The following is a 19,169-nucleotide window of genomic DNA, read 5'->3' on the forward strand; positions in this document are numbered from 1 at the left end:
ACAGATTGCGGAACTGATTGTGCAGCAAAGCTATCAGCAACCTCCTTATGCATTCTCTTGTGCAACAACATTCCCGTGGCCCAAAACATTTTACCCGTGGAACAATTATACCGCCCAGTGATTCTAACTTAGCTCTACATTGGATGCAACCCATTGTACTCAAGTGGTTGTTTATTGTTGTATTGTATTGAAAGTTTACAATAAATAAAAACAAAAACAAACAAAAACCAAAGTAGAGATCCGGGGCTGAGTGCACACTGCCTATGGCAGGTCACTAGGCTAGGTCTGAACGTTGCACCCTAGGCACTGAATACTAAGCGATAGTGACAAACCACATGACTTTCCCATTCTTCTTCAATTATGGTCAGGTGTATGAAGCCCTTTCTGTCAAACCTAATGAATTTTGAGAGAGGCAATGAATGAGAGAGAGGGACGGAGGGAGAGAGGGAGGGAGGCAAAGCGGGAATAGTTATTTATCTTTGCATCAGTTTCTTCCATAACTTTGTCAGGTCTGTTTAATCAAAAGAAAATGAGAAAAGCATTAAAATGATAAACATGTTACAGCACGAGCAAAACAGTGCCCTTGGAACCATACTTGCTCCTTGATAAATGCCTGAAGTTAAAAGGACAGGCGTAACCCCCACAAAGAGTCCTGGTGACGATCAAAGTGAAAACCTTTAACAACACACAACAGGGTTCACGGGAGGGAAAGTTTGAGGTGTGAGGCAAGAGAACAGAAAAAAGACTACAATAGGGGCTAATAGACTGCAGATGGGACAGCATCTCCCAGGCTGACACCTTTCATTTTTCTTTCCTCCTGTTCAGCTGATCTTCTGCCATTTTTTGAGGCTGATCTCAAGCTACCATCCCATTCCCACCTGTAGCCTGTCTTCTGCTCCTTGCGTTTGGGGGAGGGCCATGGCACAGCAGTACAGCATCTACTCTGCATGCAGAAGGTCCCAGTGTCTCCATATAGGGCTGGAAATGTGCCCTGTCTGAAACCCTGGAAAGCCATGCTAGTCAGTGCAGACAACAGATGGACCATTGGTCTGATTGTCTGTAAGACAGCTGGCTATGTCAGAGCTTGGAAAAGTTACTTTTTTGAACTACAACTCCCATCAGCCCAATCCAGTGACCATGCTGGCTGGGGCTGATGGGAATTGTAGTTTAAAAAAGTAACTTTTCCAAGCTCTGTATGTACCTGTGTTCCATGCTGGGGCCTGCCGGCTCCTCCTTCCACTTCCACTTTAGAATTGGTCCATGGCTTACAGGTGGCCAACTGTAATATTTCTGGAAGCCACCAGCCATGCATAGCCAGCTAATCAGCAGTGTGGAGCCATTTCCCAGCCCCACAATCTATTACTGCTTTTATAAAGCATCGTATGAAAGGGCCGATCCTTTAACTGTAACAGGGAGACATCTTCTGAGAAAGCAGAATCGGTGAACACTTAGATCTAAGGACATATGCACATTAAAACCAACAACAAGTATCAACAGTCACTTTTGTCTGGATGTGGTTGCTAGGAAGGCCCACTAGATGCTTATGCTATGTGTTACCACTTCCCAGAATGGCCTCTTGTGAAAAAAAGTCCTCAGAAAACTGGACAGAGGACATGGTACATCCAGAGCTGGATTATCCATTAGGCTTAGTAGGCTGAAGCCTAGGGGCCTGGAGCTCTTGGGGGCCCGCAATCTGTGGAAGCAGGACAGGAGCAGTGGATCGCGGGACAAGAGCTTCCGAACTGCCCGCTATCCCCCTGCTTCACTTACCTTTTTCTCCGCTGTTTTTTGCTGTTTGCCATCAATCAAGATGGCGGCAGAGGCTTCAGCCTCTTAGGGAAACTTCAGCCCCCATCTTGATTGATGGCAAACCTGTGCGCACAGTGCGCACAGCCGCAAAAAAGCGGAAAGGTAGGTGAAGCGGGGGGGATGGCATGGGACGGCGGGCGGCTCAGAATCAGTCTAGGGGCCCTCCTCAGGTTAATCCGGCCCTGGGTACATTTGGGTATCTGAGGCAGAAAATCCAAATTAAAGAAACCTCTTTAAAAAAAAACAAAAAAACCACAACAAAAAAACCACAACAAAAAAACGGCCAACATTATAACATTACACAAGAAACCTTTAATCACACCCAAATACTCTGCCACCTGAGGTAAACTTCTCACTTTAGCTCACAATATGATGAGACACAGGATTCAGAACCAAGAACTGAAATCCTAATATCTCCACCCCCATCTATCATTCCTTGGTCACATCCACACCATACATTTATAGCATTTTTATACCACTTTAACAGTCATGGCCCTTTGATCCAAAAGAATCCTGGGAACTGTAGTGCGTTAAAGGAATTGTGAGGGGTTTCCTAACAACTCTCAGCACCCTTAACAAGCTACCGTTCCCAGGATTCTTCAGGGTGGAAGCCTTGACTGTTAAAGTGGTATAAGAGTGCTTTAAATGTATGGTGCAGATATAAACCCTTTTGGTGGCTTTTCTTGCAAAAGTTTACCAGTATTCTCCATGCAGATAGCAATCTGGGCCTTCCACTTGAGGAAAACAACATGGCTTCCACCTTCCTCTCACAAGAGGCTGGCATAAGGCACACACTGGAGTGCAAGGCACGCATGGTCAAACAGTTTGTGTGGTAGTTGCCCCTTTGAAGCCCAGGTATCCGTCTTGGGGTCATAGCACTCGAGCGAATCGGAGTCTTTGATTTCATTGTCAATGGTAAGGCAGCGACCGCCTGTCAAATACAGCTTCTCATTTATTGCCGCAGCACCGTGGTGCATCCGCCTGTCATTCATGTCCGCACACTTCACAAATTTGTTGGTCTTGGTATCATAAGCAATGACTCGCCTGGTGTACCCTAGAGGTGGTGGTGGGGGAAACACCAGACAGTTATGAATGAGAAAAAAATCCTTCGTATCTAATGCCTAAAGAGGAGCTTCAGAGTTACAAGTGTTATGGAAATGAAGGCTGGTTGTAATTCCAGAATATTTGACATGTGGGGGCCTGGCTCATACTTGCAGTCTGGCTACTGCTTGATAATGCAATGGTCTGGAAGCTGCTCCATGTGGCAAAACATTTGTGTGAATAGCTCTGCCCGTTTTGAATATGGTCACATCACCCACACCATACGTTTAAAGCACTTTTTAACAGGTGTGACTTCCCTCCAAGAATCCTGGGAATTGTAATGTGTTAAGGGTCTCCTGACAAGTCTCAGGACCCTTAGCAAAAGACAGCTTCCAGGTTTCTTGGAGGGAAGCCTTGACTGTTAAAAGTGGTATAAAAGTGCTTTAAATGTATGATGTGGATGTGAGCATTATTGTGCTTTTCTTTCTTCTGCAGCTTGCACTCACATTGTCAAAATGACTTGCCACATCACACACATGGGGCAGCCTTTCTCTGCATCAGGGAAAGGGAACTTATGGCCCTCCGTTACTGGACTCCAACTCTCATTAATCCCAGCCAGCATTGCCACTGCCAGGGATGATAGGTGTTGTGCTGTAACAACATCTGGAGGACCACACCTGGTTGCGTTTCCAAATGGTAGTCACACCCTTGATTTTGTGTATGAGTCAGGTCTCTGAAGCCCCCTTTCACAAGCCCCAATCCAATCCAGTCATCAAACCCTTAGCCGTTGCCTCCACAATCCTCCACTACATTCCAGCTAGAGGGCACAGCAGTGGCAGTAGCCACTAGCCTTACCAGGGAGTTTTTCACATAATTGGGCAAGTGGCAGCAGCGGCCTTTGCTGTGCTGGGTCCTTCTAGGAAGCCTGCTGTGAGGCTGTTGTGCTGGCGTCTCCCAGTGCTTAGCAGATGTGGAGTGATATGATTGTGACCACAGAGTCTTTCTATCTCCGTGCTTCATGAAGCTTGCAGATAGATAGACAAGCCACGGTGGGAGAAAAATTGTTGAGGGAGGAAGTGGGCAAAAGGATGATTGGACTTCCTCCTGTTTTGTTCCCCTTTCCTGCCCTTAAGCTCACAGAGCTCTGTTAGGGTGGTTTTTTTTTTTTTTTTGCTAAATCTGGGCTGCTAGATAGCTCATTTCTCTTGCAAACAGGCCTTGGAAAGCTCTCTTTTTGTCATATTGTTATCCTTTTAAATAACTATGGCCCCCATCTGCACTATATATTTAAAGCAGTGTTATACCACTTAAGTCATAGCTCCCCCAAAGAATCCTGGAAAGTATAGTTTGTTAAGGGTGCTAAGGTGAGGAAACCCCTTATTCCCCTCACAAAGCTACAATCCCCAAAGTTCCTTGGGTACAGGGATTGTTAAACCACCCTGGGGAATCGGGGTCTCCTAACAACTCTCAGCACCCTTAACAATCCAGTTCCCAGGATTCCTTGGGGGAAGCCATGGCTGTTTAAAGTGGTATGATACTGCTTTATATGTGTAGTGCAGATGGGGCCTATGTGGTTCAACTCAGAATCAACATAGGTTCAGAAACCCCTGAAGCAGAGCTTGGAAAAGTTACTTTTTTAAACTACAACTCCCATCAGCCCCAGCCAGCATGGCCACTGGATTGGGCTGATGGGAATTGTAGTTCAAAAAAGTAACTTTTCCAAGCTCTGCCCTGAAGGAGATGATAATAGCAAAAGAAGAAGAAGAAGAAGGCACTATCAAATTAAAACCAAGGATCCCATTACTGGGGCCAATAAACCCAGATTTGTTTTCATGTGTATTGTCCAAGGAAGACTTTCAATATACTGGATGCTTTTTTTCAAAAAAATTAAAAATGTGTTTGTTATTATTATGATTTTTCAGTTCCAACTGCTGATAAGCCAGGAACAACTGGATGATGTTATGGCATACTTACTTGGTAAATGAAAACTTATCGGTAGTAAATCTTTCCACTTTAAAAGAACATGAATTATGTTTGAAATGAGATGAAATGTTTGTGTGCTCTGTTAAGTAAACCAAAACGTTTATGGCTTAAGCTTGTCAGCTGTATTATTGGCACAAAGATTTGAGAATAAATACATTTGAAGGCATTATTTTTGAAAATCTTTCTTTTTAATCTGCGTTCACATTTGGGCTCCCTGGTTTCCCTCACACCGAGCCATTTCGTACATTTTGATTTCCCAACGGAGGCATCAATATCAGAAAGGAACAGTAAGTCCAGCAAAGGCGGTGAGGTGCTGGCTGCTGACCTCCACCAGATTTTGGGTGATTCCCTCCTCTTCCAACAGTCCCCTCTGCCAATCCCACATTGTACAGGAGGGACCTCCAATCCTCCAAATGGTGCTTATCCTAAAGTAAATGGGCCGTATGAATGATAGCATTGCTCTAGCGGAAGTCAGTGCAAGAATTCCGGCTGGCGCAACAGGACTTTGCCACCTCTCCCCCCCACAAAGTACTCCCTGTGCCCTCCCCAAATCTGCTCCAGAGGGTCAGGAGAACCACTAGACGAGCATGTGGGTGAGGAGAACTGGAGATCGTTCCATCAGAAAAACATAAATGCTTGCGCTGATGGAGCAATCTCCTTAGCACTACATTAAATGCAACCTAATGTGTAAAGTACCAGGTCAGCAGAAGCAAATTCCATTTATGAACATAGCCATGCTGGGTCAGGCCAGTGGCCCATCTAGTCTAGCATCCTGTTCTCACAATGGCCAACCAGAGACCCTTTGGGAAGCCTGCAAGCAGGGCCTGAGTGTAATAGCACTCTCCCCTCCTGTGGTTTCCACCAACTAGGATTCAGAAGCATACTGCCTCCGCCAGGGGAGGTAGAACATAACCATAGCGGCTAGTAGCTAGTAGACACTGATAGCCCTATCCTCCATGAATTTGTCTTTTAAATTTAAAGAGCATTATATTTAATCCTCTTTTAAATAATAATAATAATAATAATAATAATTTTATTAGATTTATTAGTCGCTTGTTACCCAAAGGTTTTCAAACAACTTACAATCCTCTTTTAAAGCCATCCAAGTCAGTGGCCATCAATACCTCTTATGGGAGTGAATTCTGTAGTTTAACTATCAGCTGTGTGAAGTACTTTCTTTTGTCTGTCTTGAATACATTGTATTCCTGTAGTCATCATACTGCTGTAGTTCAAGTGAGTTTCAAATGTTAAACTGCACATGCTCACAATATTTCTTCTTTCTAAAAAAACCCATCAGGGTTGGCCAACTGTTATTTTTTTATTTTTTGGTCTAACATATCAAGAATGTAGAAGCAGTTGTCAAGCATGGAATGGAGAAGAGAAATGTTATTTGTGTGCTTCCCAGCTGAAGTTATACACATGGCCATCTAAAGGGGGACTTTTGTAAGCCCAGGGTCTCAAATTACCTACCTGCCTCAGTGGAGGTGCAGGCACCTGTGGGGCAGGGGGCAGAGAGAAAGAGGAGGAGGTGGCATTGACAGAAACTTTCCTTCCATTTATTTATCTTAGAATCCAATCCATTGTAGTTAATAACAATGAAGATCTACCTATGAATTAGGAATGGGGGAGAAATTCTATTTGGTCCCATTTAAATTTATCAGATTTGCACTTTCTGAAACAGTATGAGAACTGAAACACAGCTTTTCTTCAATATCTGAATTTTGCAATGCACTTCTCCAACCAAACAACATTTACAAAAATGCATATATTGGCCAAAATGGGCATTAAAATGAATATATTAGTTAGAATAGCTTACTATATTAGAAGAAATTGCTTGCTAAACTGTGTACTGTAGTTAAAACTGCATACAAAGATATTAAGAGAAACTAGGTGTTAATAGGAGAAATTTGCACTAAAATGCTGAAGAATTTTCATTAGCATTTTTTTTAAAAAATTGTAAATTGCTGCAAAACAATTTAAGATTGAAAAAATGAGAAACTGAGAGAACCAAAATTGACCAATTTTCCATGCCTCCTTTGCATAGAAATATTGTTGCAATATAAAACCTGTTTTTGTGTTATTATTATTATTATATTATTATTATCATTATTATTATTTATATCCCATCCTTCCTCTCAGTAGCAGCCTAGGGCGGCAAACAAAAGCACTATAAACACTCTAAAACATCATAAAATCAGACTTTAAAATATATTAAAACAAAATATCTTTGAAAGCATATTTAAACAAAGCAACTTTAAAAGCTTTAAAAACATCTTAAAAAGCAATTCCAACACAGACGCAAACTGGGATAAGGTCCCTACTTAAAAGGCTTGTTGAAAGAGGAAGGTCTTCAGTAGGTGCTGTAAAGAAAACAGAGATGGTGCCTGTCTAACATTTAAGGGGAGGGAATTCCAGAGTGTAGGTGCCACCACACTAAAGGTCCGCTTCCTATGTTGTGTGAAACAGACCTCCTGATAAGATGGTATCTGCAGGAGACCCTCACCTGCAGAGCTTAGCTATCAACTGAGCATATACAGGGTAAGATGATTTTTCAGGTATCCTGGTCCCAAGCTATATAGGACTTTGTACACCAAAACCAGAACCCTGAACTTAGCCCAGTAGCTAATGGGCAGCCAGTGCAATTCTTTCAGCAGTGGAGTGACTTTTTGGTGATACGCTGCCCCAGTGAGCAGTCACACCACCGCATTTTGCACCAGCTGCAGCTTTCGGACCAGCATCAAGGATAGCTCCATATACAGCACATTACAGTAATCCAGCCTGGAGGTTACTAGTGTGTGGATAACAGTGGTCAGGCTATCCCGGTCCAGAAATGGCCACAGCTGTCTTACCAGCTGAAGCTGGTAAAAGGCACCCCTTGTCACTGAGGTCACCTGGGCCTCTAGCGACAAAGACGGATCCAGGAACACTCCCAAATTACAACCCTGAGGGTCTTTCAGAGGGAGTACGACCCCATCGAAAGCAGGCAACTGACCATTTAGCCAAACTTGGGAACCACCAACCCACAGCACCTCCATCTTGCTAGGATTCAGTCTCAGTTTATTGGCCCTCATTCAGCCCACCACTGAGTCTAGACAGTGGTCCAGGGCTTGCACAGCCTCTCCCAATTCAGATGTTACAGAGAAATAGAGCTGGGTATTGTCAGCGTACTGCTGACACATTGCCCCAAATCTCCTGATGACAGCCCCCAAGGGCTTCATATAGATGTTAAACAGCATCGAGGACAAGATGGGACCCCTGCGGCATCCCATAGCATAACTGCCAGGGGGCCAAAAGACAGTCACCTAATGCTATTCTGTGAAAATGATCGTGGAGATAGGACCGGAACCACTGTAAAACAGTGCCTCCAGTACCCATCTGACCAAGTCAGCCCAAAAGGATACCATGGTCAATGTTATCAAAAGCCGCTGAGAGATCAAGTAAGAATAACAGGGCCACACTCCCCCTGTCCTTGTCCTGATAAAGGTCATCCATCAGGATGACCAAGGTCGACTCAGTCCCATAACCAGGCCTGAACCAAGATTGGATGGAGGTATAGTGTATATATCTATGGTAGCATTCAACAAAATCTCAAAGTAATAGTGTGGAATGGATTTTTCCACAATGTGTTCTGTTTTATTCCTTTTTGGAATGTTCATCATTCTGATGCAGAAGATTGTAAAAATAAGGAAAAGATAGACTTTAGCTCTACTATGGCAGAAGGCAAGAGAGGATGAATCTGCCATCACCCTTTGAAGTGGCTCCTCTTTACTTTGGAGGCCTTAAGGATACAAGAAATACTGCAAGTATTAGTTACTGCAAATGTTATTTGTTATTTAATTTTGAGAACTGTATTATTTTATTGATGTATTATGTTTTATTGATGTATTATGTTCGTGTTTTTTTGTAAGCCGCCTTGAGGGCCTTTGGGCCATAAGGCGGGGTATAAATTTAATAAAATAAATAAATAAATAAATAAGTGTAAGGCATTCCACAACATATATGCAGAGACCTGACTGTATCACCAGTTATAAAAAGACACTGCAGTGACATGCAGTAAGGATGAAATAACTATATCCTAGAGCTAGAGATGGAACAATCTGTCAATTTTGATTCTCTCGGTTTCTCATTTTTCAAATCTTAAACCCAGTTCTCCACATTTCTGCAACAATTTGCATTTTTTCCTAAAAAAAAATCCTCATGAAAATTCTTCAGCATATTAGTGTGAATTTCTCCAGTAAACACATTTTGGTAGGCACTTTTGACAAATGTACACATTTCTGCAAACAATTTTCCTAATACAATGCATTTTATATGCTATTTTCACTAACATATTTATTTTTATGCACACTTTCCCTTAACATATGCATTTCGTAAACACCGGTGGGTTGGAGAACTGCATGGCAAAATTTTGGATAAATGCAAAAGGGTGGCTGTGTTTAAGTTCTCATATCGTTTTGGAAAGTGCAAATTTTATTGGTTCAGCATTAAATCCAAACTGAACTGAATTTGTCCCCCATCCTAACCTAGAGCAGTGTTGGCCCTCCAGATATTGTTGGACTCTAAATCTCATCAGCCCCAGCCAGCACAGCCAATGGCCAGGGGTTATGGGAATTGTAGTCCATCAACATCTGGAGGGCCACAAGTTCCCCACCCCTGTCCTAGAGCATCTGCACTCTGAAAACAATCTAAAAGCATTTAAATAAACCGTTACCTCCAACAATAAAAATCCGGTCTCCAATCACAACTGCTGGTGCACAGACATTCTTCACCATCCTGGTCTCCATTCGGAACCACATGTTCCTAGACACATGATATACCTGAGGAACACATAGGGCATAAAATGGATTTCTGGATTTGGGGGTAAAATAGTGCCCCTACTTGCACTCCCCAGTTTTCTTTTTGAAGGGAAGGATTACTATATTTATATCCTTAACAGTAACCGCAACCATTTGCCTAAACAAGAAAGTATACTTAGTTGTGCTGCTGATTCAGTTCACGAGATCTATGTGCCTTGGTAGGTTTAGGCACATGTATCATTTGCTGGATTAGGAACCGTGGTGGACGTATAAATCAGGTATGCATTCAAATGGTCACCCAAATGCACTTACAAGTGAAGAGTAGGATTATCTCACTGTATGGCTTTGAACAGGAAAATAGAAAGCTGCCGTATACTGAGTCAGATCCTTGGTCCATCCAGCTTAGTATTGTCTACACTGACTGGCAGTGGCTCTTCATGTTTTCAGATGGGTCTCTCCCTACCTGGAGACGTCAGGGATTGAACCTGGGACCTTCTGCATGCAAAGCAGGTGTTCTGCCCACTGAGCTATAGCCCTTCCCCAAATGTTATGCTCATCATGATATGAATGTAAAGTGCAACCCCATTCATATTTCTGTACAGCAGCATGCATATTAGCACCTTATTTGCACAGAACTAGACCTGGATTGGGGCCATTTTTAAAAAAGTAGTTTTAATTCAGTTTAGCAGTTGGGAGGCAGGAAGGATGCCAGCTATCAGTAACACACCGCCCTGCCCCCCAACAGCTGCTCCATGCACCTTAATTTGAATGCAGTAGTCCCTGGCAGAGCTGTCCCTAGGGGTGTGTGGGGCCTGGAACAAATCACACTGTGTGGGCCCCCCATTGCTTTCATCTCCCCCCTGTCTCTGTCACCCCTCCTACTCTACATGCTGATGGTGGCAGCCCCTCCCCTTCCTCCCCCGGTTTCCTTTTTGTTGTTGGCGGTGGCCTCCCTTTCCACACATAGAAACAGAGGAGGGCTGCTTTATACTGAGTTAGATCATTGGTCCATCTAGATCTCCAGTTCTCCAGGGTTTCAGACAGAGGACATTACCAGACTCAGGTCTGGCACCAGAGGGCAGCCAGGTTGGGCTCTGGCCGAGGGCCATTTCAGCCCAGAAGAGCCCCTTGTTAGGCTGGGAGGGTGGAGCTCCCGCTCCGCAATCTGCACCGTTGTCAGGTTGTAGGATCCAGCAACCTGGCGCTGCCACAGATCGTTCTCCAATACAGGTGGTGCAGGCCATTGCCCAAGATGGCAGTAGGGACGTCCCTAAGGGGTTGACGCCCCCACCGTCATCTTGGATGATGGTAGACATGCAGCATGTGGAGTGTACACATGGATGTGGGAGGTAGGTGGTGAGAGCAGGCCAATTTAAGCCCTGCACCACTTGCATGAGGAGGGGCAGTTGGGTAGTGTGACTCTGAGGGCCCAGGGCAGGCTGGTGCCCAAGGGCCCAGGCATACCTGGTGCTGGCCCTGCTCAAACTTACTTAGAGAAGCCGAGAATTGAACATGGGACCTTCTAAATGCAATGCAGATGCTCTACCACTGAGCTTTGGACCTTTCCCCAATGTTTTGCTTTGTTAAAGCAGCTGCAGGCTGCTGCGACACATGTGCAATTTGCAGCTTGCCCTGTCCAGCAATGTTCTGCAGACCACACAGATGTTTCAGGACTCTAGCCTTTGATTGGCAGTTAGCCTGTCCTGTCTGTAGCTTTCAAAATGCCATGCTTATACTCAAAGCAATAAATATACTCCCTGGATTGCATGCTGCAAAATGATTGAAGCCATCTTGGTGGACCTCTTTATGAATAAAAGTTTAACAAACTTTTGTGGCAGTTGGTTAAACTCTTAACAATAAATTAATTGCATGCGTAAACAGAAATGAATATACATGTGGTTTTCTGGAGAGGGTAATTTCAGCATAGCAAGTGCATTTGGGTATTTACAGCAGGGGTTACTGAACTGGTACTTTCCAACTGTTGTTGGACTACAATTCCCATCAGCCTCTACAAAAATAGCCAATGGTCGGGGATGACTGGTGTTGTAACCCAACAGCATCTGGAGAGCATCATGTTGGCTACCCCTGATCTAGAGCATGACATTCATGATAAATCATCAAGGTAAAGGATAGAATGTTATATTAACTACTGAGTCTGGGCATAAGTCATTCATTACTTTGGAGAACATAAGAACAGCCACATGCAGTCAGAGCCAATGGTCTCACTAGCCTGAAATCAAGTCTCTGTGCGCCCAATGTTGTCTCCAAGAGGACAACTGGAATCGTGCAGGTGAGATGGTGAGGATTAGGGGTTACCTGTATTAGCCGGACAGGGTTTTGCATCATGTCTTCCCCTCCAAACAGATAGATTCTTTGGTCTTTGACAGACACGGCAGGATGCAGAACAGCAACAGGCATATTTGCCATGTGCTCCCAGACATTGTAGATACTGTCATATCTTTCCATGGAATTTAGGATTTCCTGGTTCTCTCCAATGCCTCCAATAGCAAATATATAGTTTTTATAGGCAATGCTCCTGTGGGAATAGCGTGGAACTAACATGGGCTCTACCAGCCTCCACTGGTTAAGTTTGAGTGAGAAGATATAAACATTGTCGCTGACCTGGTTTTTCCCACTGCCAATGGGAATGCCTCCGAGGAGATAAACATTACTGTGCATGCTCACTGCAGAGGCCTTGTAGAGGCATGCTGGGTATTTGGCAAGGCTCAGCCATTGGTTTGTCTTCTCATCGTACAGCAAGACATCTCTCGTTGTTTGTTTATTGTCTTTCCGGCCACCAACCATAAGGAGGAATTCCCGGCATGAATATCGCCGAGGAACATGCCACATAGGTTTGATATCAGGAGCATTGACACTATACAAAGAAAACATCTGCTTAGTGGCCAGTTCCAGGATATTTCGACATGCAGGGGATGACTGAATTAGAGAGTTGTTGGCAATGAAGTGGAAAAAAAATGTTGGATGAACGTACTGAAGCCTTACCTTCTTGAACAAGTCTTGGATATAGCCTTGCCGTGCCTGGAGATCATGCCTCACCCAAATCATGAGAGCCTCAAAAACTTGTTCCTCCTCTCCACAGAGCTCATCATCTCCAAGGTAGTCTATTAACTCCAATGCGCAAAGATCTTTCAGGTCTTCGGAAGTGGCTACTTCAGGGAAACACCTCAGAGCCATTGCCTTGGCTTTCTTGTTGAGATTATCACAGTGCAAAATTTCTGAGAGCCTAATCAGGCTGAGGCAGTTATCTGGAGCAAGTTGGTCTTGGAGGTAGGCCGAGCAGGCCTCAAACAGTGTCATGTACTGGAGCATGGAAGCAGTCTCCATTAGATACAAAATATTCTCCATTGTCATGAGAATCTCTCCCGTGTAAACATAAATGATAACACAATGAAGAATGTTTGAGTCTATGCCCTTGAGGTTGACTTTTTCCTGACTGCTCTCTTTAAAGTTGTTGCAAAACATTGCCTTGAAGTATGGGCTGCTTGAAGCAAGAACATTCCGATGACAAGGGATTTCAATGTCACCTGTACATAGAACAATGTCTGTTAGGATTCTGTTTTGTCGTAAAATGTTGAGCTGCTTTAGCAGCTCAGAGGAGAAATCCTGATTTCTGAAGAGCAGGTCTTGCGAGGATTTCTCTTCCATGGCAGAAGCAGAAGGATGTCAACAGTAGCCCAACGTGAATTCTCAGTGGTACAATCCCTGACTTGAAGGATCACAGTCCAATGGTCCTTTTAAATATTGTCCATCTAGTACAGAAATGGGAAATCTAGCTGTATGCACCAGTAAAAGACCAAGCAGGGGAAGAAAAACTCACACAACATCTTGTTTTGTATAATAAAGCAGGTAGATTGGAATTCTGGGATTACGTGGGTTTTTCTTTTTGATAGCCTGATTGATAAGAAATAGAATTTTAAAAATTAAGCATATGCTACAAAATGGTCAGGGTGATTAGTGGCTCAAGCACAAAGCCTAAAGCAAATAATTTGTTCATGATAAATATCTCTTAACACATGCATGCTCGCCTCTCGTTCCCATGAAGCACTTATAATTTAGTATCTTCCGTCTCAAACTCCCCCCCCCCCATTTAGTCATTTCCAAAGAATGTAACTCTGGCAGAGCAACATAACAAACTGAACTCTTTGAGTCTAGGAATCTGTAAGTAAAAAGATGATACATTTATTTACTCCCAATTGCTTTTGCTTTCATATCTACCAAAAACAAGAGCAGCAGATTTTGTTTTCCTTTACTTGCTGCATGCAAAAGTCTGCTAGGACATTGCTCCCTGCTCCACAGTTCTCCATATCCGTACCCAACCAACACATTCTTGATAAAGTGGATGCAATGCCTTATCTTAAAAAAGAAAGAAAAAAAGAACAAGAGTTTTGGGGGGAAATACAACATCTCTGCTATTCTACAGAGGAACGGCTACTGGATAGCTCTGTTGCCATCACCCCCTTCTCTCAGTCAGGAACATAGGAAGCTGCTGTTTACCATCTCAGACCAATGGTCCATCTAGCTCAGTATTGTCTACACTGACTGGCAGCAACTCTCCAGGATGTCAGGTAGGAGTCTCTCCCAGCCCTACTTGGAGAAGCCAGGGAATGAACCTTGGACCTGCTGCATGCAAAGCCGATGATGTACCACTAAGCTGTGGCCCTTCCCTATAAATGCAACCTGTACATATGCAACATCAATGCAACATATATGCAAAATCAATGCAAAAAATGCCTCTTCTCCATAAATGCAACATGTATATATGCAACACCAATGCAACAAATACAACCCTTCCCCATAAACGCAACATATAAACTTCACACTTTGTATGACTGGTTAAGACTTAAACTCAGTGGCTGAACATCCAGCAGGCACAACTGTTTCACAGATCTAACCTCACTTCTGTAGTGAAAATCATGGCAGAGCTGTTTACCTCATTCCTTCCCTGCTTTGGCTTGTTTATTCTCTGCTGAAACTTTCCATGGCTAGCTCATGAACATGAAGTCTATTTTTTTAAAAAGCCATTAAAGTTTCTTGAGATTGTTCTGTTGCTGGTGAAAGATTCATAGGGGGCGATTTCTGGGTTTGTTTAGTATCAAGGCACTGTCAGGGCTCTCTGAAGGCTGGTTCATGAGGTACCACAGTGAGGCACTGTATACATTCCTGGACTAAAAATAGTCACTCATGTACTTTGCACAGTGTTGTGACATGTGACTTTCCAGTTGCCTGCTGCAACAACAAGGTGAACAGAACTCTGCACTACTGAGCATGCCCAAGGGGTGTTTTTCTGGCAAGTGTTTACATACGAAAATAGACGTGAAGGTGAAGGATGGGGTATTTTCAAAAGCCCTGTTGGAAATAGCTACAGGGCCCTGAAGTAAACTAGTAATTCTAGATGCTTGTAAACAGTCTAAAACTTCTAGAAGTTTTTTCTCTTGTCGACCCCCCCACACACACACACATTTAGCTGTTAGATTTCCTTTTGTCCTGTCTGGGGATGTAAAGTGATGTCCTGTACTGGAGAACTGGAGTGCTTGGTCTTAGAGGAGAGCATTGATATAGTGAGCATAACGGAGACCTGGTGGAATGGAGAAAACCAGTGGGATACGGTTATCCCTGGATATAAACTATATCGGAAGGACAGGGAAGGACGTATTGGTGGCGGAGTCGGTCTATACGTGAAAGAAGGCATTGAATCCAGCAAGCTCGAAACCCCAAAAGAGGCAGACTCCTCCACAGAATCGTTGTGGGTGGTGATACCATGCCCCAGGAGGGACTTAATACTGGGAACGATCTATCGTCCCCCTGATCAAAATGCTCAGGGAGATCTTGAGATGAGATATGAAATTGAGGAAGCATCCAAACTAGGAAATGTGGTAGTAATGGGTGACTTCAACTACCCGGACATAGACTGGCCGCATATGTGTTCCAGTCATGACAAAGAAGCAACGTTTCTAGATATTCTAAATGACTATTCCCTAGACCAGTTGGTCATGGAACCGACCAGAGGGACGGCAACCCTGGACTTAATCCTCAGTGGGGACCGGGACCTGGTGCGAGATGTAAGTGTTGTTGAACCGATTGGGAGCAGTGACCACAGTGCTATTAAATTAAACATACATGTAACTGGCCAATTGCCAAGAAAATCCAACACGGTCACATTTGACTTCAAAAGAGGAAACTTCACAAAAATGAGGGGATTGGTAAAAAGAAAGCTGAAAAACAAAGTCCAGAGGGTCACATCACTTGAAAATGCTTGGAAGTTGTTTAAAAACACTATATTAGAAGCTCAACTGGAGTGCATACCACAGATCAGAAAAGGTACCGCCGGGGCCAAGAAGATGCCAGCATGGTTAACGAGCAAAGTCAAGGAAGCTCTTAGAGGCAAAAAGTCTTCCTTCAGAAAATGGAAGTCTTGTCCGAATGAAGAAAATAAAAAAGAACACAAACTCTGGCAAAAGAAATGCAAGAAGACAATAAGGGATGCTAAAAAAGAATTTGAGGAGCACATTGCTAAGAACATAAAAACCAACAACAAAAAATTCTATAAATACATTCAAAGCAGGAGACCATCTAGGGAGGCGATTGGACCCTTGGATGATAAGGGAGTCAAAGGTGTACTAAAGAACGATAAGGAGATTGCAGAGAAGCTAAATGAATTCTTTGCATCTGTCTTCACAGTGGAAGATATAGGGCAGATCCCTGAACCTGAACTAACATTTGCAGGAAGGGATTCTGAGGAACTGAGACAAATAGTGGTAACGAGAGAGGAAGTTCTAGGCTTAATGGACAATATAAAAACTGACAAATCACCGGGCCCGGATGGCATCCACCCGAGAGTTCTCAAAGAACTCAAATGTGAAATTGCTGATCTGCTAACTAAAATATGTAACTTGTCGCTCAGGTCCTCCTCCGTGCCTGAGGACTGGAAAGTGGCAAATGTAACGCCAATCTTCAAAAAGGGATCCAGAGGGGATCCCGGAAATTACAGGCCAGTTAGCTTAACCTCTGTCCCTGGAAAACTGGTAGAAAGTATGATTAAAGCTAGATTAACTAAGCACATAGAAGAACAAGCCTTGCTGAAGCAGAGCCAGCATGGCTTCTGCAAGGGAAAGTCCTGTCTCAGTAACCTATTACAATTCTTTGAGAGTGTCAACAAGCATATAGATAGAGGTGATCTAGTGGACATAGTGTACTTAGACTTTCAAAAAGCGTTTGACAAGGTACCTCACCAAAGGCTTCTGAGGAAGCTTAGCAGTCATGGAATAAGAGGAGAGGTCCTCTTGTGGATAAGGAATTGGTTAAGAAGCAGAAAGCAGAGAGTAGGAATAAACGGACAGTTCTCCCAATGGAGGGCTGTAGAAAGTGGAGTCCCTCAAGGGTCGGTATTGGGACCTGTACTTTTCAACTTGTTCATTAATGACCTAGAATTAGGAGTGAGCAGTGAAGTGGCCAAGTTTGCTGACGACACTAAATTGTTCAGGGTTGTTAAAACAAAAAGGGATTGTGAAGAGCTCCAAAAAGATCTCTCCAAACTGAGTGAATGGGCGGAAAAATGGCAAATGCAATTCAATATAAACAAGTGTAAAATTATGCATATTGGAGCAAAAAATCTGAATTTCACATATACGCTCATGGGGTCTGAACTGGTGGTGACCGACCAGGAGAGAGACCTCGGGGTTGTAGTGGACAGCACGATGAAAATGTCGACCCAGTGTGCGGCAGCTGTGAAAAAGGCAAATTCCATGCTAGTGATAATTAGGAAAGGTATTGAAAATAAAACAGCCGATATCATAATGCCGTTGTATAAATCTATGGTGCGGCCACATTTGGAATACTGTGTACAGTTCTGGTTGCCTCATCTCAAAAAGGATATTATAGAGTTGGAAAAGGTTCAGAAGAGGGCAACCAGAATGATCAAGGGGATGGAGCGACTCCCTTACGAGGAAAGGTTGCAGCATTTGGGGCTTTTTAGTTTAGAGAAAAGGCGGGTCAGAGGAGACATGATAGAAGTGTATAAAATTATGCATGGCATTGAGAAAGTGGATAGAGAAAAGTTCTTCTCCCTCTCTCATAATACTAGAACTCATGGACATTCAAAGAAGCTGAATGTTGGAAGATTCAGGACAGACAAAAGGAAGTACTTCTTTACTCAGCGCATAGTTAAACTATGGAATTTGCTCCCACAAGATGCAGTAACGGCCACCAGCTTGGACGGCTTTAAAAGAAGATTAGACAAATTCATGGAGGACATGGCTATCAATGGCTACTAGGGTGTAGTCAGAGGCAGCATGCTTCTGAAAACCAGTTGCCGGAAGCCTCAGGAGGGGAGAGTGTTCTTGCACTCGGGTCCTGCTTGCGGGCTTCCCCCAGGCACCTGGTTGGCCACTGTAAGAACAGGATGCTGGACTAGATGGGCCACTGGCCTGATCCAGCAGGCTCTTCTTATGTTCTTATGTTCTTACTTCTGAAATTATTGATGTATCCATTAAAATTGGGAGGGGGGAGGCCTCATAATGGACTAAATGGCTCTTAGAGTGCCCCAACTTTGAAGCTCTGGTTGTAAAAAGAGACTGTTGAAGAGGTCAAACTGGGTTAGACAGGCTTAGCCTTGCAAATTGTTCTTTCTGCTGGGAAGATGGGCCTGTAGCATCATTAAAGAGATGGCCAAATACAGGTGATCTGTTGCCGTAGAACTAATGGCTGGAAATCCTTCTGGAAGGGGGCATATCTTTCTTCCTCTTCATCATTTGGCTGGAGGTGATGTCATCAACATGTCTCTGCATGTGAAAGAGAACAATAGACTGGTAATGGTGAAACTGGGTATGAAGAGATGGAAGCCTCTTGCTCTCTATGAGAATCCAGTGGTATGGCATTTGGAGTTCCTAGAAACCTAATAGGGGAGCAGTATCTGTTTGACGGTTAATGCTATGGACCTTCCACCTGATGCTAAGGCTGTATATGTGTGTAGATAAAACTTAATATGACGGAAGTGCCGTGAGTCTCCAATGGCCTTCATTCCAAGAAATCCAACCCAGGAAAACCCTAAGCCTAACCTCCTGGAACCTTTCACTGCTTAAAGATTGGGGACTGGGGTATGCTTAATAAAAAGGTGAGATTGTAATGGAAAGGAGAATTCAATTCCCATCGTTCTAATATTCCAATGCCCCATGTACACAGCAGCTTTGCACAGGCAAATGTAGCATGCAGGTTAAACAATCATATCCCCCAGATATCCCCCAGAGTTTGGAAAGTTCCTTTTAAAAAGGAATCGGTTCTAGTTCATCATGTCCCAAAAGGAACTACTTCCAGTTCACTTTTGTCCCTTTTCAAAGAGAACTAGTTTGGTTCACATTCAGTTCACAGTTCAATTCGGGTTCATCCAAACTATCCTCAGCATTTTTTTCCAGCATTCAGAATGTTACAAGTTGCTGTGGTGTATAAAATATACTTAAGGAGACTAAGAAGACATAACAAAATACACAGTGGAATGTATAAATTAAGCAATTCCCCCCAACAATT

The 19,169-nt window shown here is 43.6% G+C and overlaps 1 protein-coding gene across 2 annotated transcripts; it reads right to left on the reverse strand.

Moving 5' to 3' along the window:
• Window positions 1-488: 488 nt before the first annotated feature.
• On the reverse strand, window positions 489-14,778 carry KLHL38 (kelch like family member 38). Of its 2 annotated transcripts, none has more exons than XM_061606135.1 (4): window positions 14,581-14,778; window positions 11,946-13,541; window positions 9,545-9,650; window positions 489-2,863 (listed from the first exon to the last, which is right to left on the reverse strand). In XM_061606135.1, the coding sequence occupies exons 2-4, from the start codon at window positions 13,293-13,295 to the stop codon at window positions 2,577-2,579; spliced, it is 1,743 nt and encodes a 580-aa protein (XP_061462119.1). In that variant the 5' UTR covers window positions 13,296-13,541; window positions 14,581-14,778; the 3' UTR covers window positions 489-2,576. The 2 variants fall into 2 exon arrangements, with proteins under 2 accessions (XP_061462119.1, XP_061462128.1); XM_061606144.1 differs by lacking the exon at window positions 489-2,863 and adding an exon at window positions 4,904-5,258.
• Between the last annotated feature and the right edge of the window lie 4,391 nt (window positions 14,779-19,169).

This window comes from Rhineura floridana, chromosome 1, assembly GCF_030035675.1.
Source record: "Rhineura floridana isolate rRhiFlo1 chromosome 1, rRhiFlo1.hap2, whole genome shotgun sequence".
NCBI classification, from domain to species: Eukaryota; Metazoa; Chordata; class Lepidosauria; order Squamata; family Rhineuridae; genus Rhineura; species Rhineura floridana.